A 24,250-nucleotide genomic window follows, 5' to 3' on the forward strand; every position below is an offset into this window, starting at 1 on the left:
AGACGGAAATGTTTCAACAAATGACAAAGCACTGGAGGCACTCACCAATTTAAGCCAATAAATTTATAAAACAGTTACCTGGCCAACTACCTAAAAATCATAAATATTTGCATCCATTCCAAAGAAAGGTGACTCAACAGAATGTGGAAACTTTAGAACAATATGATTAATATTATACGCAATAAAGTTTTGTTGAGTATAATTTTTAAAAGGTTGTAGCAATACATTGAAAGGGAGCTGCCAGACTCAGAAGAGGATTTGGCACAAGGGATATCATTGCTGATGTCAAATAAAACTTTGCTGAAAGCAGAGAACCCAAGAAAGATGTTTTCTTATTTTTTTTGGCTATGCAAAGGCATTGGATGTTGTGTATCACAACAACCTATGGGTAATATTGTGAAGAATGGAAATTGTAGAAGGCTTGAATGTGAACATGTGGACTGATACATGAAATCTGTGACAGTTGTGTGAACAGAACAAGGGCTACTGGATGTTTTCAAATTAGGAATGTTATGCTGCAGCATGTTACATGCTTCATTGTACATATCCCATCTGTATACTGAACAAATAACGCAAGAAGCTACACTACATGGAGAAGAAGGCGCCATTGGAATTGGAGGAAGGCTTATTAACAACTTGTGATATACAAATAATATAACTGTTTCCTGAAAACCAAAAGATTTTGAAGCATTAAATTAAGAGAAAAAAATACAGAGGACAGCTATCCTTATAGATGATAAGTTAATGCATGGAAAATCAAAATTCCCACAACTGGGCCAATAGAAAACACCATTGACCTGTTGCAATGATTCATCCTGCTTGATTAAAATGATTTCATCCTGCTTGAATGATTTCATCCTGCTTGAATCAAAAATTAATGTTCATGGAAACCGTGGTCAAGAAATCAGATGGCATCTTGCAGTGGGCAAATGTGCACAAAATCTCTTTAAAGTGCCAAAGAGCACAGGTGTTACTTGGAAGACTCAGGTGTGCCTGATCAGAGACACAGTGTGTCCAATTGCCTCATGTGCACATGGAAGTTGGAGAAGAATTGATGTGTTTGCCAGACTGCTAGAAGAACAAACACAGTTACCCTTTAGGAAGTTCGAACAAAATGGTTCTTAGAAGCAAGGATGGTGAGACTTTGTCTCACACCCTTTTGACACGAGATTATGAGACACCTGTCCCTGGAAAGGGGCACCCAGCTTGGTAAAATAGGTTAGGGAAAAAGAGGAAGACCTTCTAAGAATTGGCACAGTGGCTGCAGCAAGGGCTCAAGCCAAACAACCATCTCGAGGATGATGCGGGACAGGATCAGCCTTCTGTTTTCTTTTGTTCCGTTGTACATAGGCTTACTGGAGTTGGAGCAACTTCACAGTAGCTAGCAACGATGTGTCTGTGGCTCTGGTCACAATTGGGAGCGAGTTGTCCATTTTGTCCCTGAGGCAGGAATAGTGTTGACTATGTCTTGAATCACCAACTTATAAATTGTTTGTCAAGTCACCACCTCTATCCCAGTCATCATCCTTACCTTCCTCATTCAAATCACACCCTTTCACCACATTATTCAAGAGGAGTTGAGGGGGAGCAGTATAGCCTACAAAGCATACTTATATAATGTTCTCAAAAAGTTCCCTCTCTTGCACTGGACCATTCATTCAGTTTATACTCATCTATTTCTCGTACCAACAGCCTATTGTCCAATTTGACCTTCCAGCTTCTACAGCTCTTTGAACCAGCAGCCTGTCATCATAGCTGCTAATTTGGACCCTGCAAACACATGAATCAAGAGAAGCCTATAATAGGATGCTTGACCCATGTATTTGGAACTTCCCAACCTTCATTACTTGTGTGAGTCATTTCCTTGACAGTCTGTGAGTTCTGTGAGAAACTGTAACAAGTTACTGAACCTAGCAGAGAAGTAAAGTGTGCTATAGGACAAATGTCTGCTGTCAGAATTGGCCAAAACGTTGGGGGTGGTAAAGAGGTATATCTAACATCTGTTTCATAGGAATTGGTCTTGTTCTGTTTATTTTAATTCTGCTTTTGCTTTGTGCATTTACAAGATATCAGACACACTTATGCCCCTGTATTAAGATAAGTTTTCTGGAGAAAAAAATTCTGAACTCCTGGTTTGCAGAAGGTTATGCGTGACAGTGGAAGCCCAAAATCCAATTACAGAACCCCCACATGGATTAAGGCTCCATTGAATTCCCTCTGAATATGGTCCAGGGATGTGGGCAGCCTAGCTATCAGGCAGAGGGAATGGTAATGACAGATGTCGTTAAGTTAAAATGTACCATCTTATCACTTGATCTCATTTTGATCCAATTTAAATTTGTTTCTATTTTTAATAGTTTCTGTTTTCTTTTCAATTGAGGCATTCCTATGTTTTGTTTAGTCATGGTTGATGGGGTTTTAGTTTGCTTGTTAGCTTCTTGTTGGTGTTTTGTAAAAATACAGAATGGCTACATGTATAGAGACAGTAACTGGATTAATAATTACCGAGGGGCAAGCAAGGGTGGACTCGGGAGATGGGAAGTTACCAACAATGGGTAGGAGAAGAAAATTGACTATGAAACTGATTGTGGTGGTGAATGCAAAACTCTTTCTTCATGTGATTGAATAAATTATATAATTAATGAAATGTATGCCAAAAAATGTATTTAAAAAAACAGTGAAACTCATATGTATAAGAAAGAGTTTTGGTAGGGCATGACCAAGGGTAATGTAACTAAGAGGTATAGCTGAAACCCAGGTGGAGATGGAGCATGATAGTGGGACAGGAGGAAAGTCACAGGAAATAGAGGGAAGAGCTGGGAGGCAAAGGGCATTTATAGAGGTCTAGACAAAGACATGCACATATGCAAATATATATGAGGATGGAGAACTAGATCTATGTGCCTGTATTTATAGATTTAGTACTAAGGTGGCGGAAGGACGTTGGGCATCCACTCAAGTACTGCCTCAATGCAAGAATACTTTCTTCTATTACATTGGCATTCTATGATGCTCACCATCCTGACACAACCACTGAAGACAAAGAGGGTGAACAAGAAAATGTGGTGAAGAAAGCTGATGGTGCCCGGCTATCAAAAGATATAGCATCTGGGGTCTTAAAAGTTTGAAGGTGAACAAGCGGCCATCTAGTTCAGAAGCAACAAAGTCCACCTGGAAGAAACACCCCAGCCTGTGCGATCACAAGGTGTCGAAGGGATCACGTATAAGGCATCATCAGAACAAAACAAAAAAAATCTTACCCAAGTGAACGAAGGGGGGAGTGCAGAGTGGAGACTCAAAGCCCATTTGTCAGCCACTGGAGATCCCCTTGCTGAGGGGTCTAGGGGAAGAGATGAGTCAGTCAGGGTGCAATGTAGCACCGATGAAGAATCCAGCTTTCCTCCAGTTCCTACATGCTTCTTCCCCCACCATTCACCCCCAAACTATCATGATCCGAATTCTACCTTGCAAGTCTGGATAGAGCAGAGGATGTACACTGGTGCAGATAGGAGCTGGAGGCACAGGGAATCCAGGACAGATGGTCCCTTCAGGACCAGTGGTGTGAGTGGCAATACTGGGAGGGTAGAGGGAGAGGGGGTTGGAAAGAGAGAACTGATTACAAGAATCTACATGTGACCTCCTCCCTGGGGGACGGACAACAGAAAAGGGCGTGAAGGGAGATGTCGGACAGGACATGATGACAAAATAATGATTTATAAACTATCAAGGGCTCATGAGGGAGGGGGAGTGGGGAGGGAGGGGAATAAAAAGAGGACCTGATGCAAAGGGATTAAGTGGAGAGCAAATGCTTTGAAAACGATGAGGACAAATAATGTACAGATGTGCTTTACAAAATTGATATATGTATGGATTGTGATAGGAGTTGTATGAGCCCCTAATAAAATGTTTTTTTTTAAGAGTTTTATACCAAGGAAGAAATTTATCTCAAGGAAGTGGCCCAGCCCAGTCCAACTTAAGTCTATGGTTCAGATGCCAGCTGAGGGCCCCCTAGCTTCATGTATCTGCCAGTCAATGAAGGAGGAAGGTGAAGCAGAAAGCTGGGAACTTACAGGCTGGTGAGTGACATTATATCATCCAAGCCAGGTTAGCAGGAACTTGGCATAGCAGCCTCAGAAGCCGGATGCAGGATCCAAACATTCTAGCATCGATAGGATTGGAATGAAAGCAGAAAGGAGTCAGGTGACAAGAGAAAACAATTCTGCATAGTCTCCTTTCTGAAAATTCCACGGCCCTGAAGACACATCATTGGGCAGTGTCCTGGTTGAGAGGCTGGACTCCGCCCACAGCTTCCCACAGGTGTACCAGGAGAACACAAATTCTAACCATCACAGCCCCCAGGCCATCCGTTACTGTGCTCTGCTTTTACAGACCGCATCAAGTCAAAGCTTGCTCCAAAGAGTTGTTCTCAATATTCTAATCTTGCACACTTATGCTTACAGAAGTGTTAAAGTAGTTTAACTTGTCGTACTTACTATGGTGAGGGAGCATGTTGTGTATAGGGTGGGCAGAACTCAGGGATTAGGGTCATCCTGCAGTGTATGAGGCAGTGCAGGCTACATTTTGGTAAAATAGCTCATGTTATTGGTGGTTACTGCTAATTCACCCAAGGCCCTAATTTTGATGCATCACCTATTTGTCAATTCTATTTGCAATATCATCCTAAGTTGTCAGTCTCTTAAAAGGTCTATCTCCAATTCTAAAACCAATATCGATTTGCATAATTGATATGAATTATTAACATATTAAAGACAAGAAGTAGGACCAGTGCAAGGATAAGAAAAATTCAGAGAAATAGATATTTTCTTCTTCACCTGAACTTGGTGGTATCATGATATGATGGTAGCAAAATCAGCAGCCTACATTTGAATTCTACCTATGTCGCTTACTCACTTGTGACCTTAAGGAAGTTACTCAAGCTCTAACTCCCCACGTGCTACCCTGTAGGATGCAGAAGTATACAGCACTCCTGTTGAGAAGAGTAAAAGAGCAAGTACTGTGAAGAGCTCATCGTAGACGCTGGTTCATAGTAGGCATTACCAATACGGTGACCTCACTCAGTTACTCTTCCTTTAAATAAGTGAAATATAAAAGGTCAATTTTACATGTGTATTGAGGGTCCTAAGAATGTGTTCATAGGAAGTAATTGTATTTTCCCAAACTTTCACATAATGAAATAGCAATTAGCTCAGCTGTGGAAAGCTTTGGTGGTATGCATTTTCCCTGCTAGGAGAGTACCAAGCAACTCACTTTGAGTGAGTACACACAGTGCTGTCCTCTAGGAAGGTTCTCTCTGCTAGCAGCGAATTTTTTTTTTTTTTGTAAAAATAGTTTCGCTAGAACCACATTCTTTTCCCCCCCGTGATGGCCAATTTAAGAGAACAGTGTGCAGCTGTGAAATATTGTTTCCTGCTCGGGAAAAATGTCGCAAAAGAGTTGTGATGATAAACACAGCTTAGAAGGACAGCACCATGAGTGGTTTCCTCTTTTCGAAAAAAGTGAAATGTTGATTGATGACAAGCCTTGCTTTGGACATCAGTCAATTTCCTGCACAGACAAAATTGTCGACAGAATTTGTGCACTTGTGCTCGAAGACCCATGATGGACCGTGGGAGAGATGGGGAGTCATTTGAACTCTTGTGGAGCTCCATTCAGCAATGTTTAATGGAAAATTTGGGAATGAGAAGGGTGCTGTGAAATTTGTGCCTCCAGCTCTGACTGACCAGGAAAAAGAGCATCCAGTGGGAACGTGCCATGCTTTGAAAGAACTGCTCTGAACTGCTCTGACTTTTTTCCAATGCCATTTCTGGTGACAAGACATGTTGCTATTCCTACAACCCCGACGCAAGCATTGATCAAGCCAGTGGAAGGTGCCTTTGTTACAAAGGCCAAAAAAATCTCGTCAAGTGAAATTAAAGATCAAGACTATGCTTGTTTGGTTTTTGTTTTTGTAATGCAACTTTGCTGTATGTGCATATAATGGAATATCCTACATTCGTGAGAATGCACAAACTATTATTACACACAACAGTATGGATGCATTTCAATAGCATAACATTTAGCAAAAGGGACAAACTGGAAAGTACGTGAACTACATTTCTAATTTTTCAACAATAAGTAAGACTACAATTAATTATAGTATGGCCATGAAATGGGATATCGTGCTGACATCAAACACTCAAAACATTGGTCAGTGCTCATAAAGTGAGTAAAAGACATATTTAAACCTGCAAATATACTATATGATCCTCATTCTGGATCAAAATTGCCTAAGGTTGGACGGTTCTGGAGTGTGAGGAATCCAGGTGCTGGGAAATGCCCCATCCTTGGAAGCAGAAAAGAGGTGGTGCCCCAAAAAAGGATTTGAAAACAAAGTGTATAAAGTAATTTTATGATTCGCAATCAGGAGAACATTTGTATTTCCACGGCATTGAACACAGCATCTGTATTTAGTAGGGATTTATTACATAAAAATAGCAATTAAAAATGTATAAGGCTGTTGCAGGACTCAATGAAAAATACATGATACACTCAATTAAAATAACTAGAGTGGCCAATATCTTAAAAGAGTGGGCAGGATCTGGGCGCAACCTGGGATAGGCCAGTAACTCTGTGCTAATAGCAGTGGAGCTGTTACTGCTAGTAGATATGAAGAGACCAAACCCTGGCAGAGTGGCCTGGAGAGGGCCTCCCCGAGAGGAGAGAGGAGAGGGACTCTGAATGAAGGCTATCCCCTCCCCGTGGTGTGTTAACAGGAGGAAAGGAAGAAGGCTAGTCTATCTCCCTCCTCCCCTCCTTCCAGTCTCCCAGGAGAATCCCCATTAGCCAAGCCCAATGAGAAGCCAGAGGTATCATGGGTGTGCTTCAGACAGGTCAACCCACGATGCAAAGTGTAAGGTGCCCAACTTTGAGATGTGGACATGAGGGCGTTAAAGGGCAGGTTCCCAACAGCTGCCACAACTACCTCATACCTACCTCATAGGATTGATTTCTTTGTGCAACAGAGGGGTGGTGTGAGGGCGTGTACCTCTTATGAGAGTGGATGTGAAGATGCACAGGCTGATGTGAATGTGTGTACGGTGTGTGTGAGCATATGTACATAAATTACTGTGTGTGAGGGTCTGAAGAGGATATAAGGGTATGAAGTGTATATTTTGCGTTGTGTGTATGAATATGAGCATGTAAAGAGCATTTGGTACCACACGACTGGTGTGTCTATAGAGCCATGTATGTGAATGAGTGTGAGAGCTGGGGGTGAGGTGTGTAAGAGAATGGGTGACAATGATTACATATATCTGAGAATGTACAAGTGTACATAATACTCTGTGTGTGCGTGCTTAAGGTATGTTCATAAGAGGTTTATGGAGGGTGTGTGTGTGTGTGTGTGTGTGTGTGTGTGTGTGTGTGTGTGTGTGTGAATGAGAGCCCTGGTGGTGCACTGGTTAAGTGTTGAGCTGCTCATTGATTTGTCAGCATCTTGAACCTACCAGACTATGTCTCAGGAGAAAGAAGTAACCGTTTGCTTCTATAAAGGTGTACAGCCAAGGAAGCTCTGTGTGGGTGTTCTACTCTAGCCTGTACAATTGTACAATCACTGAGTCTTAATCAACTTGCTAGCTTGGGCTTGGGTTTTGGATTCTGGGTGTGTGTGGCTGAGCATGTGCCTGGGGGAGATAAGGACAAGGTGATGATGTGTGAGAGTGAGAGAGAAGGAGATGAGCTAGGGAGGCCTCGCCTGTGGAGGGATGCATATGTATTTGTGTGCCTGTGTGTGTGTGCACTTATGCTAATGCTTTCATATAGAACTATATGCACAAAATAGGAACTTTCCCTTCCAGATAGAGACATTTGAAGAAAATATGCCAAAACATTCATAAAGTAATCCCTAGTGGCAGAATAAAAAGCCTACCCAATTTCGTTCTCAAAAAATATTGTATTTGTGAAATAAAAAGTACAGGTCTTGACTAATAATAAAATGTTTCTTAAAGATGTGTTGTTAGGTGCCATCAAGTTGTCTCTGCTCATGCATCACAGAACCAAAGGTTGTCCCAGTTCCTGCTGTGCTTCAGCCCTTCATTGCAGCCACTGTGTCAGTCTGTCTCACAAAGTCAGAACAGGTCCCTCATTTCCACTAAACCTCTACAGTGGCCAACCATCATGTGTTGTTTAGTTCCGAATTGTCCTTCCTGATCATGCATTCAACATCAGTGAGAGCAAGTGTTGTTCTGGCTTCTTAGAAACATTCTGCTCTACTTCTTCCAATACAGATTTGGTTTTCTGACATTGGAATCCTCTTTTATAACACACAATAAAATAGATACCTAAGTCCCTGGATAATTGGTAGAACAAATCTTTATTTAAATACAAATGACATTATCACAATACTTAAATTTTCACATAATTTCCATGCATACTATAACTGAGACTAATAACTACTGATGTTACAAGCTAACTCCTGTTTCAGCCTTAATGGTAATAATAATGTGGTTTTGCATTAATGAACCGGTGCAATGCACCATGTCGATCTAATAGCTCAGGGATCTAAAGGGACTTAGGTTTTCCAAAGGCTCAAAGCTTATACACTAAGACATTCGCAGAGATTAGCAAAGGATAGAAAGGTTGGATAACTATTGTTTTCTTTTAGCTTTGGTGTTTCCCTAAAGCTTGTGTCTTGATGTTTAAGGATAACCACCTAGTCTTATATAATTAAGGTTTCTCTTTTAAAAGTTTGATTTAATAAACGGATTGTTATTCCTAAGTAGTTTACACAGACGCTGAATTATTTCACTGATACTTTATTTCACTAATAATTTCCTTAATAATTTTTTAATGAAGTTTCTCTGAGGTCAAGCTACATGTGTTTCTAAAAGGAGAGTTGGTGGCAGTAAGTCACCAGTAAATTGTTCTCCTTTTACTATATTTTAAGGAGTTTCTTTAAGGTGACTTGCTGTTATCATCATCAGAGATCTCCTGCCCAGTTTATTTGATGGCATTATCTGTGAGCTCCAGAGATACGATGTGATGTGAATCAGTGGCTTGGAGGAAGAGATAACTAGTTTAATTTTGGTCAGATAAACTTAAAGAAAAGGTGATTCTGCATTTCTGATCTTTTTTGCCCACATGGAAAGCAACCTTCTCTATTAAACTGCACACAGTATAAACCTTGACAAATGCTATTCTGCGGGGGCAAACTTAAGACAGTTCAACTAACAGAACATTTTCACCGGAATTGGAAGGAGCCTACCCATCTAGGAACACTTTTATTGTCTGATTAGAGCGTCTCCATTTGTTCCCATTGATTTCTTAATAGCTAGGGAAATCTATCGACTAGATTCACTTGAACCCATGTTACTTAGAAACTGCTAATGAACTGCTGACAGAATCGATCTTAAAAACCCACCGTGGCCATTGTTTTTAGGATGAACATGAAGAGCAATCTGGCATTTACTCTGCCATTTCCAGCCACGGCTGTGGTGCAGTGAACACTCTGTTCTCCCACTTGAACTTGAGTTCTTCTGAAAGATCACGCCTGCCAATCTTGCGGAGATGACGAGCCAAAAGGCGGGGTTTATCGGTGGGCGTTGGGAGCGATTTCTTCCAGAAGGTAAGCAGATCGTGAAACTGTTCCGTGAGATTGCCGGGGTTCTTCAGTTTGATGAGCTGAACGGTGCTGCGGCGCAGAGGGAGGGAGGAGGCCAGGGATGCAGCGTCCTCTTCGGAAAGCTCCTCCGCCAGCCAGTACAGCAAGTTATCCCAAAGGGCTTCTGCCAGGCACAGGAGGAACACCAAATGGTAAGGAGCCTTGCATGGGCAATACCCTCTACACAGCTCACTCAATGCACCTGTTCACAGGCAACTCAGAGGTGGCTGGTTTGGCTTCTGAACCCTAAGAGGATTTGGGACATCTCAATTGGACATTTGAGAGCACTCACTGGGGTCACAAGCTCAGGGTGCCTCTAGATTACTGTGCCAGAACACCATTTGCTGCCTTGGTAAACTAGTTGCTGGGAATCCCCCCCCCTCCCCACCCCCTCTGCCACACACACACACAGTCTGATGGAGGAGGGATAGTTGGAGTCACAGATCTGTCATCTCATAAACTCTCTGAGGATGCAGTGGCTGGGGTCTCCAGCCACCCTTTGTGTTAAAGGAGCGCTTGGAGTTGAAAAGGAGACTTCCTTCGTTGCCCTGCCACCCCGCCAACTCACCAAGATTCTACTACAGAGCAACCCTATAGAAAGGCAGGCCTCTCAAGCTCAAACACCAGACTCATGCCATGCAACCAATTCTGACTCAGAATCACGCCACGCTATTGGACAGTTACCATAACTGTCCCTTTGGGCTTCTCACGTTGTTCATTTTGAAGGGGAACAAATGGCCTCAACTTCCTCCCCAGGAGCCATTGGTGAGTTTGAACAACAGTCTCAGGTCACAGGCCAATGCTTACCCAACTGCACCGACAGTTTCCTTCTACCCCCCCCCCCAAACAAACAAACAAACAAACCAAACTCACTGCCATAGAGTAGATGCTGACTCATAGTAACCCTTTAAGACAGGGTAGCGCTGCCCCTGTGGATTTCCAAGACTCTCGACAGGACTAGAAAGCCACAACTTTCTCTTGACTAATGGCTGGTGGTTTTTAACTGCTGACCTTGGTGTTAGCAGCTCAACGTCTAAGCACCGCACCTCCGTGGTCTTCATCCCTTCTAGACCCAGAGTGGACAGTGTTTGGCCCAACATTGATACCAGCTAGCACCTCCCCCAAAAGAAGCGCTTCCAGTCATTACATTAGGGTGAGATAATCAAATGTGTGACTGAATATAGAAGGGTCATTGTTAGGTTGGTCATTTCATAGCACTGTCATCCATATCCACATGGTCCTTAACAGCAAAATGGTTCCCCACACTTGGACTTGAGTCTAGACCAACCAGGCCCACAGATATCTCCTCTGAGGACATTGGGCATGTGCACTGTGCACTTTCCCCCGTTATCTCCCACACAACTGTGCCAGGTACCATCATCTATGATCTAACAGGAGTAAACAAAACTGTAGTCAGCTATTCACCTATTTGCATCGATTGGAAACCAGTTTTATACAACACCCTTCCGTAAGGCTACAAACTTAAGAAAGGAGACCACCCCTCTCTGCCTTCCATGGCCATTTCCCAACCAACATTCTGCTGCCTCCATGTGATACGTTTATTTTGCCTTCCACGGTATGATTATGCCATCCTCTCCCCATCTGCATTATTTATATTCTGCAAGCAAGGTGCAGCATCCTCATTGATAATAACATCCCCTGACCATCAGATTCCTTAATCTTATCAGTTCCAATCTTTCGTTTAACCCCATGCTAAAAATTCATTTTCATTACTCATCTTCATCTTTCTTATCAAACAAAATCACTGTGCTTCCATGGCCTCCATATTGCTGACTTAAATATCTATAAATTCTGATGGCACTGTGAGTTGTGAGCTGGACTGCTAACTGCACGTATGTTAGTTCAAGCCGCAGCTGCTCCAAGTGGGAAAGATGAGGCTATCTGCTCCTATAAAAACCATCTCCGAAACCCTACATAAGGTCGCTGTGAATTGGAATCCACTTGTGGCAGTTGGTTTTCATTTTGGGTACGACTATCAAACCTTATCTGTCTCCTTCAATTCTCCTGATTAATAGTCTTTGCACCCATCATTAATACTTCTACTCTTATGTCTCCTAATAATTCAATCAAGGGGTCCCAGGTTTCACCATGGTGTTGTTGACCTGCAAAACCCCATGGAGCAATTCTAATCTACCCTGTAGGGTCACTGTGAGTCAGAACTCATTCCAGAGAACACAACAGTGATCATTAAATTACTCCTAGGAGGTCTCATGTATTGTACCTCTGTGGCCCTGTTGGAGAGCCCTGTAGCATAGCGGATTGCACACTGAGCTCCTAAATACAAGAGCAACAAGCAGAAGTTCGAACCCACCAGCCAATCAGTGGGAAAAAGAGAAGGATTTCTGCTCCCATAAAGAGCTACACGTTGGAAACCCAAGGGGCAGATCTTCACAGGGTCTGCTGTATGAAGCATTATGCGTTGAACTAACTGGATGGCAGTGCCCACACTGTCGGAGGGCTCACACTGCTAATGAACCACGATGCCGGTGATCATCTTGCTTCCAACCTAAGCTATATTGTTCTTTTTATTTTTCATTTTCACCAATTTGTCAAGTGCCAACTCTGATTTACTCACAGAGCATTCACTTTCTGGTCCATCCAACCCAATCTCTTCTTACAAAATCTCACTCCTCGTGTTTACTGGAGCCCATCCCCTCTCGTGCAGTGTATTTTAACCAGAGTTTCTCTTCAAACCTGCTCTTAGCCCCCTCCTCACGAGAGGTGCCTCATGTGTTCTGAGAGACACTAGGAGCTCTCCACTGTATTGCTTCTGCTACTCTCGCAGGTTCCTCTCCTCGTACCTTCTTTTCACCATGAGACCTTTTCATCTAATGTAAATTGACCACCTCAAGTAGCACACCATCAACTACTGCTTAAGTCTTTGCTTTGGGGGTTCTGTACCATCTCCTAGCTGCTCGAGTGGTCTAGTGGCCATGTGTTGTGGTGTTGAGCACAGGATCTCAGCAGTTGGAAAGTACACCGTCTTATAGGGCTGCTATGAATTAATCGGAAACAACTGGTCGATGGCAGTAAGTAACTAAACGAATGGTACTCTCTCCTAAGCCTCTACTCCAGCCTTGCTTGCAAATACTCTGAGATCCTTCCAATGACGACTCACAGCAACGGTTTCCCAGCTTCCATTTTCTCAGAGCTGCACAGAGGGCTTTGCTCCTTTCCTTGAGTTTACGACACTGCTTCACCTGATTCTCCCCCTCCCTTTCTGGTCACAAACTCCTGGCCCTTCCACTGGCTTTCATTTGCCTGATGCCACATGTTTGCTCTTAGGCCTCTTCGATAAATTCATTAACTCTAAACACCGTAACATCGCTTCTCTGTGAAATATTTTCAGGTCTACATTTTCTTATTCATTTGTTTGTTTTAATTCTACAGACTCTTTATAAGTAGGATCTTGTTGAGAAAGAGAAGTTAGTAGCTAAGCAAAAGTTAAATTTATATTTGGAACTCTGTAAGTTCACACTGTCCTAGGAGTTTGGGACTTAGAGTTCCGTATCAAAAAGGTTTATCTTGCATAACATTTACAATTCATCGGTAGTGCCTGTGAGAAGTTCTGTACTGAGTCGATTGATTAGCCATGTCTGCCACAAGAACAGGAAGGAATATGGGTGGTAGGATGATCCAGCAATCATCTGTAATAAACACAAATCTTTTTTTTTTTAATTTAGAGCTCTGAATCCTATTTGGTCAAAATGAAAAGCGATGTCCCCAGGCTCCTTTGAACCACCATCTAACCCACCACTTACAAGTAAGGCTCAGCAGAGAAACTAGCTCCTGTGAGGGAGAGGACTAAGATTTACAGGCCAAAGCTTGCCAAATAAAGTTGTGTCAAAATCTCTACCTAGAGTCTTGTGGAAACTTACATACCTCTGCAACCCTACCAACTTTTTTCTTCTAAATCCTCAAATCTTCTACATTTTCATATTTTAGTTTTCTAAATCCTGAATAATTTACATATTCTCCTGGTAATTATTTTTACCAGTGTGTAATATAGCCCATTTAAAATCCATATTTATAAAATAAAAATAATCTGCTCCAGCCTTTCTTTGCATTTACTTGATCCTACTCTCTTTCTGAGTTAATGTGCCCACTGGGTTGGGTAAGCTCAAACATGGTCTTATTAAAGTTTGTTCAAAGCTGTTTCTGATCCTTCAGACCCAAGTCTCATTGGTCCCAATTCTAAACATATCTCAGATATTTCTATACTTTCTTATCAGTTCCATCTTAATCACTCTCTGTCTCTTCTCTGAAGATTAAAGGATCAGAATTCTAACGGGAACCACTGCTGTTCGCCTCATTTTATCCTCCAACCTAGTGAGCAAGTCTTAATCATGTCCTGTTGGTCCCTGCTCATAAATCCCTCATACTACCCCTATTGCTAAATATCTTAACTATTTCAACCTTTTCATGTTTTATTCTCTTAAAAGTATGTAACCTCATCTATTATCTTCCTTCAAGTAGCAACCATGAGGGAAGAGTCTCATTTGGAGGAATATCTCCAAACTTGTGTTTCTGGTCCTTCCAGAGATAAGAGAGCATAATCACTGAGGATTCCTAGTACATATGAGAAGGATCATTAGACATTTGTCGACTAGGATGGTTGTTTACAAGCATAGTAATTGGGCTTTAATGTGAGTATAAACTTCTTTAAGATTCAACAGCTCTCATTGGACATGCTGGGCTTCTGTTTATTGCTGTTGGATTTGTCCTGCTCAATTCCCACGTAGTTCAGTAAAACATACACTTTCTTTGTGTGCCAATCCGTAGCTGCAATCTCTGATTGAAACCTTTCGCCATGTGTGATGGACCTAACAAACTGGTACAAGAAGAAATAGAAAACACCCTTCGTGGATATCTTGAGAGGACTAATCATAAGATAGTTGATTCTAATATGGTGTGTGTACACATAGGAGTTATTTATATTTCATCACTTATAAATATATGAATTGTTTGTATATATATATATGAGTTATATATATATATATCTATTATATTAATTGTTTCAAAGGCTAATGTAAGAATAAAAGTCTACTCGGTTGACTTCGGATAGCCGGGAAAAAAAAGAATAAAAGTTTAGTTCTGCTTGCAAAATTTGTGTCACTGTTATGTAATTTAATTATGCAAACTATGACCAAGTATTAAACTTTTAAAAATTCTATAACAATATCTTTTTTTTTACAAAAAATAGCAAAACCCCCAAACCTCAAATGCACTACCATCTAGTCGATTCAGATTCATACCAACGCTACATAGACCAGGATAAAAATTCCCTGAGTTTCGGTGATTGCAAATGTTTATCGGAGCAGAAAACTTCATCTTTCTCCCACAGGGCGGCAAGTGCTTTCGAACTGCTCACCTTGCCATTAGTCCGACAAGTAACTACTGCACCAAAGAGCCTCAGAATGTCTCAGGCCATGTTCACCCATTGGTCCAAAGCAGAAATTTATGAAACTGTAAAAGGAATCCCCTAAACACCCAGCTCACTGCTAACAAATCAATGCCGTCTCATAGATACCCTATTGGGCAGAGTGGAAGTAACTGTCTAAGTTTTCGAAACTGTAACTGACTGGTCACAGGAGTGCAAAGCCCTGCCTTTGTCCCGCCGGGGACTGGTGGTGTCAAACTGCTGAGCTTACAGTTAGCAGCCCAGTGCCTAACCACATCCCCACAAGTTCACCCAAGAATTTAGGGTTTTCATTAAAATATATGAACCTGGCGTAGAAGACCTATATAATTTAGTAAATCTGCTCATCAGACCAAGGGAACACATACTCCCCTTGTCTGGCCTCGGCCTCCAGACGACAGACCTGCTAATAGTCCAGGGCGAGTGGCCCAGAGTGGGGGAAACTACGCGCAGGCGGTGACCTTGCTCCGGTGGAAAGGCAGGGAAGGAAGGGAAGGCTCAGTGCACCCGCAGCTCCTGCCTCCCACCAGCCTTAGTCACAGAGAACAAGGATTCGAGCCTGGGTGGCGGCAGCAAGAGCCAGAGATGGCGGCGCCCCCTTCTGCTTGTCCTGACACCGATGGGAGTGAGTGCTTTCGGCGTCCGAGGAAACCACAGTTGGGCTAGCTTCCATCGCCAATATATCTTAATTTACAAAATTTGACATAAAATATTTCAACTTATTTGACTGAGCATATATAAAATTCTCAATATAAGAGCATTACCGAACAATCTGTGATTGTCATTTAGGCATATAAAGCAATTACTTGTTACACAAGTATACTGACTCTTAAAAGGGTCGTATTTTGAGATCCACATTCAGGAAAATGATTTTGTTTTATATGTGTGACTTCCCCAAGGGCAATTTCTTTATTAGAATGACATAGTTGTTTAATTGCAAAATGATATACTCTACTCTTTTTTCTTTAAGAATTCAATTATACAGAAATATAACAGATATAGGGGGAAAAAACAACCCTAAATGAGCCCTGAACAAATATATCTTACCTAGAGGATCTGAAGAAATTATTTTGATACGCTGTGGACGGTTGATTAATTTTTCATGCTATGGGAGAAAAGGAGCAAGAAGAAATAATTAATTTATGAACAAATAACAAGTAAAAATCCATCTGAACCTCAATTTGGAAAAAGTACAGAATTGCATCGCTTGCAGAGTTAGATTGTATTTGCACATGCAATACTCAGCAATTGCTTTCCTAAAAGAAAGCAAGGAAGAGTCTCCTAAATATTTCAATATATTTCATTATAAAACTACCTATTAAATGTTAATATAATAAGTATAGCACTCACAGTAACTACAAGCAAACATTTTCCAAGTAAAATTCCAAATGGTGACAAGGAACCAGCATACAGAAAGCTGTAGCTTTTGCATTTGTAAAATCCCCTGTCCTTGCCTGGACCCCAGCACGGTGCCTGCCACCCAGTGGCTACGCAAACAGCAGCTTTGGAAGGATGACTGAGTGAAGGAAAACACATATATAAGGATTAAAAAATTTATTAAAACAAGACATTGAGCAGATAGGAAAGCCCGTATGTCCTCAAAAAAGCAATTGCATGCATAATTATCCCTTCCCTACATTATCTGGAGAAGAGTTTCTGGTTAATTACCGTGCAATGTGGCACAGCCTCACAATGGTACCTGGATGCCCCGGAAAAGCAGGAGCAACATCAAGAACGAACCAGGGCTTTATCATGAGCAAAATATACATAGTCTCAAGAGTGCGCATGTCAGGATTCCATTTCTGCAACTTGCTTGAAAATGAAAGAGATGAAGAGCAGATGGGTGGTCTCTTGGTGCAGGTGTGTGAGCTGGAGAGATGGAAAGATTATTACCAAGAAGGAATATAACAGCATACTTTTGTGGTATTGGATTGGGTCTGCATCTCAATTTTAAATGTTTGTTGTTGCTGTTGTTGTTGCCATTGTTGTCCTTGTTAGTGTGATCTAGTGCTTTCGAACCCACAGCACAACAGAAGGGAACATTGCCCTGCCTGTGTGTTGGCCTCAGAATGTTCCTGTGGGTACATCATTGCCTCCACACATCTACACATGTGGTTAAAGGGCATAGAGTCATGCAAATACACATGAGGGAAGGGCTCAGAGATCATGCCTAACTTCCTCGGGCTACTCCAGGGAGAAGCAGGAGGAGAATCCATCTCCACCCGATTGCCAGTAGACAGGTCAGGCATGCCTCTCCTCCCACAGCACTGCTTTTTCACTGGGTTTAGTTTCAATGACCTCACTGATTACTTATATCTAAGGGGGAAGGGTAATAGGGAGGCTAACAGCATATCAAAAGTCAGGATTGGTAAACAGGAAGGATACAGTCTTTGGTCGACACCAGTACCTCTCCTTAACCAGTAGGCAGGTCTCCCTCCAGGCCTCCTGCTCTTAGTCATGTGATCCCTTGCCCTCTGACTCCGTGGCAAAGATGCCTCGCCATCTCAAAATCTCAGGGCCCCCCTGTCCCATCTCAGGGTATCCTTGGCTCAGACGATGTTCTCAGGCTGGCTTCTTTGTTCCATCCCACGGCCTCTGGTGTCTCTTGTCTCAGGTTCCCACCACGTCAGAGAGAGCTTCTGAACTTGCTCCACTGGTGCGTCCTCTTCCCTGATGAGCTTGGGGTTTCTCTCTCTGCTTTCAAGATGTATCTCCTCTGCAGGAGGCTGTAAACTTCCATGGAGGTGTGGTTTGTGTTTCCCAGCAGATCTTAACCCCAAGGAAACAAAGTGTGGTGTGGTTCATATCCTCTGGTAAGGTGGAGACTCAGAGCACATCCCACTTTAATCCTGTCTGTGAGCATATGGGAGATCTGCCTCCGAAATGGCTTTTTGACCACAGGCAGGGGCAACAACTCAGCATATGCCACATAAGGGACTGTGGTGGGAAAGGTCATATAATTGACTACATCTCAACAGTGTACTAATGTCATTTCATATGATATTATAGTCGCACAAGATGAAGTCACTGATGGGTACACGGGATCTTTTATATGATAGTCAGAACCTTCTATAAATCTATAATCATTTCAGAATAAAAAGGGTTTGGGTTTAGTTTCCTTTAAGGCTACTTCAGAACAATGATAGAAGAATTATGAAAGACTGTGTGTTGCTGTATAGCATACTGCCTGGTTCACACTGAGTATTTAATAAAATTGAGAGAATCTGGACATTGCAGTTTGTAGGTATTCTTGCCACCAATATGACATAACCACAGGAATATATAAGAAATGGATTAAGAAATGCAGTCTAAATTCCAGTATATTGTATTGTAGTGTAGCACTGCAAAATAAGTACGTAGAATTTTTGAGGCATTGATTTATTTTAGAGCCTTTCCGCCCTTTTTTACAGGAGAGAAGGAGAAAGATAGTATTTAAAGAGTGTAGTTGTTGTTGGTAGGTGCCCTTAAGTCGCTTCTGAGTCATAGTGGCCCTAAGTACAACCCAATGACACAATGCCCAGCCCTGAGCCATCCTCACACCTGTTAGTTTGAGCTCATCTTTGCAGCCACTCAGAGATAGAGCTGTTTATTTTCCACCTCAAGGTGCAGGTGGCTCAGATTTCAGCTGGAAGAACACACACCTCTCTTCTTCATTTCAGAAGTGTTATCCAATTAAGCATTCTCTTCTTATTTGTTTCTTGCAACATTGTTAGGCACTGAGTGAGATTTGAATCTTTAAGTATATGCCACTCCCCCACCACCACTACCACCACCACACACACATATGAGAATTCAAGGAAGGCTTTCATCTGGTGCACAGCCACAGAAACAGTAACGGAGCAGAGCAAAAGACCATCTGCTGGACTTCAGCACTGTGTTGCGCTCCTGTGTAGCATCTTCCTGACGGATCCTCAGTGATCATCTTGACTGCTCCAGGTGGCTTGCATCATGTTCACCTTTGCCTGGCAGCCTTCCTTTGAAATTCACGGGTGCTCAGGGTCAGTCCTGAGACAAGAGGTAAGCTTCCTTCAGTCCTTAAGCAGCCCCCCCCCCCCGCCCTAGTTTCTTCCTGCGTGTGTTCATTAAAAAGACCAGCTCTAATTTTCCCTGTTTTTCTTTTTTCTCCTCTTCCGCTAACAATGCGCTGTGCTGCAGTACATTAGTGAATACGGTTCTTCTAGCCAGGGAGTTTGTAGCTGCCACAAAGCGACTGGCTGGAACTATGAAGTGTTTGTGGGGCACAGGGGATTAGAAAGCTTGCAGATAACATAAATAAGGTGCAAGGTACCTTCAAAAGGAGATCTACCAGTTTTACCATCCCATCAGGAGATCATAAGAGAGGGGAGGAGAGAAAGTTTTAACTCTGTAGAAGCGAGAGAGAAGCAGAGACAGCTGATCCCAGAGATCAGCAGGAGACTGGCAGAATATGTTACTGTGGGATTCCCAGTCCACACAGCAAGACCTATGAACACCTGCAGACAGGAGACCTTGAGGCAAAGTGGCCAATACCAGTTTATTTCATCTCATTAATGCCTAGGATATTGATCTTTATGAGTTCCCTTTCATGAAATGAAATGTAATTGAGGGCATATATTGGCAGAGCTGACAGAGCTTTGTATTACTTACCACAGCAGGGCAGAAGGCAGGCCATGGGGCTGAGGTCTAGAGATAGATCTGTCTGTGAGCACAACTGATAAGGTGAGTCCGGATCAAAGAAAGGTGTCCTGTATATCCCTGAACTTGAATTGTAACCTGTTACTTCCCTAACGATGTCCATAGCTATGACTGTTGTCTATGATTTCTGTGTGATAATTAAACAACTTATTGAATCTAGTAGAGGAGGAGAGAGTGTCCTGTGAGAGATAGATGGTGTCACAACTGTCAAAAGCTTGGAGCGTGGGGACATACTTTTGCTCAAAGGAATCAGCCTTGGCCTATTCATGCTGAAAATGCACTACTTCCTGTCTTGTGAAGTTAAAAGAGGTCAGATGCCTGCTCCACCTTGCCATTTTTCACAGTGACGCTTCACTGTCACATCTTCTCACACTCTCTGCTCATCTCACGGCTACAGAGTTGATTCCCACTCATAGGGACCTAACAGGACAGAGTAGAACTGCCCTGTGAGTTTCCAAACTGTCACTGTTTACAGGGGTGAGTCAACATCGGCTCAATGACAGTGGATTTGGTTTTGAGTTTTTCTCTTTTTCTCTCACAGAGTGGCTGTTGGTTTTGAACTGCAGACCTTGAAGGTAGTCGCCCGGTGTGTAACCACTATGCCACCAGCGCTTTTAGACTCCAGTGTTTGCTATAGTCGGTACATCACTACTTTCAGGTAATCGACTTTCATGCTAATATTCACCATTTTAACTTACTAAGTACAATGTTTTAAATGCCACTTTCAACATGTCCCTGTTCAGAAAGATTCTTGGGCAAAGCTAAATCAGGTTGTTACGGCTTCTGTCAATTGTTTCCCCGATGCTTAACTACCTTCGATAGGAGTGTATTGTTGTATGTTGTTATATAGGTGAGGTTGATTCCTACTCATAAGAACTCTACCCCACCTGGGCTGATCAACAATGCTTTTATAGATCACTGAGGATGTCTTTCACCATTTCCTACAGCAGATATTTCACATCGCTTTATTTTCTTTCTTTTTTTTTTTGCAAGACTCCAGCCCATATCTGGCCAGCTCTCTCTCAGCAAGTGGTTTGATGCGCTACTTTCTGAGAAAGCAAAGCCCTGCTCTTCAACCTTAGTGGTTCTGTAGACTAATCATGAGAAAGGAAAAAAGAATCTTATCTACCAGATACAGTGGCTCAATTGGTCTCAAATGACGCAGCAGTTGCCACAAGCAGACCCGCTGATTCTGATGCTGGCATGTGAAAAGTGTACTTAGAGAAGCTCTGTGAAGCCAAATGTACTTGAATGATCAACTTATACCACAAATATATCCCAACAAATGCATGAAAGACTATCTCTGTATCAAAAATGATGAAAATATACACTCCATGTAGGGACAAAAAATGCTATTCAAGCTCCGTGTTTAACACTGCAGGGCTACAATAATAATACATTCTCATAAATAACCTCACAGCTCACATACAGAAACCCTGATGTTCACCTCCTTGGGCACAAACTCCTGGCAAAGTCCTCTCCAAGTATTTCTGATCGTCTCTATGAGGACTACGTCTTTGGAATCCAAATCATTTCACCAGGATTTGTTGCTTTCCCATAATGCTGGCTCAGACAGGTTAACTCTCTACTTCTGTGGGGCAACAGTTCCATCTCTGTAGCTGCGTCATGTAGCCACCACGAGGGCTTCTATGCAGCGGTCACGGTAGGTATGGGTACTGGTCTTCCACGTCAGTAGCACCGCAGGTTTGCTCTGATGTTGCCCGCCGCCCATCATGGCACACTCTGCAGGGTGCTGCCAACGGGGATGCCTCCCTGACCGGTTCCATCAGAACTGCTCCTGCTTCTCGCTCCAGCGAAGACCTGCTCCCTTGATGGCCTCTGTAAGCCTTCCTGGGCTGTAAGCTGTGGGGGAACGTGGGATGGAATCCAAGGGATGCACCGTGTTATACATGACACTAGAGTGATATTGACCGTGTGCTGAGATGTCACAAGGCTCAGTGAAATAGGTCTTCCAGTATTTCCCTTAGGAAATTTTCCTGCATCTAAATGCTGAACTTGAGAGAGATTTCACTAAAATCTATACTGCTTTACACCAGATAGCTGCTGGTCTCTGATGACAAGATCTGCAAACGTATTATATTTTATAATATAATATAAATATTTACTAAATATGATGAATAGTAGACATTACCTGTGTATTTTACTAAAATATAATATTAAATATATAATAACTCTTGCTCTCATTGCCATAGAGTCAATGCCAACTCATAGCTGCCCTGTGAACTTCTGAGACTAACTCTTTACGGAAGTAGAAAACCCCATTTCCTCCCATGGAGGGCCAATGGTTCTAAATGCTATCTTTGTGGTTAGCAGCCCAATGCATAATCACTACGATGCCAGGGCTGTAGGATATTATATGCTTACATATAGAAATACATATTTGTGTATATTTTTATTTAAAATATTTAGAAAACCAGTCAAATAAAATCCCTACAAACAGAGTTATTTCCAGTCATATCTCCCAGATGTTATGTTGCAGATCTAGCAGGGCACAGAGGTGTATATCTTACCCCAGCAAGCACTTCAGCTTCCATGCAAACAGCCGTCTGAACTGGAAGAACCTCTGAACTCACTTACCAGATAGAAGCTCCTGACCTAAACCACTCTTTCAGCCTCTTTTCTTTCACCAGAAGTTGCAAATATTTCATACTCAAAGGTTAGGTTTACTACATTAGAAGCTCAGAAGTTATGGCTGGGTGGAGGGGGAGACTATCTTGTGAACAGATATCCACAGGCCTCGGTAAGAGGGGGCAGAGGCAGGGCACAGTCACTACATTATGATTTTCCAGCTTGGGATTTCCGTTTGCTTCCCTCCTGGTTCGCTTTAAAAGCCCCTTTGTACCTCCCTTCTTTGAACTGTCTGCTTTTTCTGGAACCAAAGTGGCTATCCTTCATGCATATAGAGTATCTGTCAGAATAAACCTTACATCCAAATGCTGGTGGGTTTGATTTTTTGTAACCACCAGAACTCCTTCATAGTTTCTTACCAAAGGCTTTCTTTTTGGTTATCACATGTAAAGTCACAAAATTACTGAGAGACTTGACTTGAAGCAGTTCTGACTACCCCCCCCCCCCACCGCCTCCCTCTACAAATGAGTCGTTCTCACCTCATGGCAGCTCTAAGTTTCATGATGCCTGGACTTGCATCATTAAATCTCATGCAATTAATTGCTGAATCCTGAATCAATTCATGCCTTAGTTTCGTGACCTTTAAAATGGCTATGACGTGTTCTGTAGGTGACATTGACACAGACGTCATCCCGAGTGTGAGGATGGCGCAGGATCAGGCAGTGTTTCCTTCTGTTCCATGTAGAGCACCATGAGTTGGGACAGACACCTCAGCACATAACAGCACAACAACAACCATCCCAGATTATTTACTTCCTGGGTGAGTTGTGAACTTTAAATAAAATAAACTGCATAAAGCACTTTGAAATTTAAAAAAAATAATAAGAGTTCAGTCCTTACACATAGTAGATGCTCCACAGAGTCACTTGTACTGGAGGGAGGTTTCTTAATAAGGCTCTTCTAGCCTTGTCTCTGTAACTCCCACCCAATAATACCTAAATAGCACATATGTGCATAGAGGTATTACATATATGTAACACTAAGAGAGGGGATTGGTCAGTTTAGTGGCCACTCCCCTGACTATATGGATGAACTGTCTCAGCTGGAGTAGAGAAAAACTCCAGAACCACTGAAAGTGGAGCATATTCAAGATCTCTATCCAAACACGCACCAGACTCTGACATGGAGACAATGGGTTAGACCTAAGGGACCAGGCCAGGACAAGAGATTAAGACAAGAAGACCAGGGAGGGACAGCACAGAGCAGCAATGTTGGCACTGTGAGGCAGAGCCGTCTGAGGGGGTTTCCTGGCCAAGGGGCAGAAGTCTAGGCACTGGAGCAAGACGTGGCTATTGACTGAGGAGAAGTGTTGCCGTGTCCCATTCTTACTGGTTACTGGTGTCCCATTCTTACTGTATTCTTACTGGTTAGTATTCCTAGCTTGTGTTCATCTGCTAGCCGCCCTAACAAGCCCCTTTAGTTGTGAGTATTGTTTCTGAGTTCTGTGTGGCCATTGCAGTGAATTACCAAAGCCAGCAGAGAAGTAGAGTGCCCTTGGAGAAATGGCTGGTGTCAAATAAGTGAAGAAGGATAAAGGGCAGAGGCATGTCTGACTTCTGCCTCTTGACAATAGGAAAGCCAGAGGAGATCAGATAGGCCCCATCTGTGCACCTGTCCTGCACCACCCAATTGCTTTTTGCCCATAGATCTTGATAGAATTAGTCTCACTTGTTGTTGTTGTTATTTTATGTAGACATGTTCTACATACCTGACAAAGACTCTAGTAATAATACTTTCCCAAAGAGCCACCAACTACCTACACTGATCCTGTATAGCCTTATCTGTAGCACAGCACGATCCAAGCATCAGTGACGCAGAGGCACTAGGTG

At 42.5% G+C, this 24,250-nt stretch overlaps 1 protein-coding gene across 1 annotated transcript in view; it reads right to left on the reverse strand.

The window, feature by feature from the left end:
* DTHD1 (death domain containing 1) overlaps positions 1 to 24,250 on the reverse strand; it is a 228,966-nt gene that overhangs the window by 134,495 nt on the left and 70,221 nt on the right. The window contains exons 9-10 of the mRNA XM_075543590.1: positions 16,146 to 16,203; positions 9,467 to 9,782 (exon numbers count right to left, since the gene is read on the reverse strand). Coding sequence (XP_075399705.1) covers positions 9,467 to 9,782; positions 16,146 to 16,203 — 374 coding nt within the window. The remainder of the gene's footprint in view (positions 1 to 9,466; positions 9,783 to 16,145; positions 16,204 to 24,250) is intronic.

This window comes from Tenrec ecaudatus, chromosome 3 (assembly GCF_050624435.1).
Source record: "Tenrec ecaudatus isolate mTenEca1 chromosome 3, mTenEca1.hap1, whole genome shotgun sequence".
NCBI classification, from domain to species: domain Eukaryota; kingdom Metazoa; phylum Chordata; class Mammalia; order Afrosoricida; family Tenrecidae; genus Tenrec; species Tenrec ecaudatus.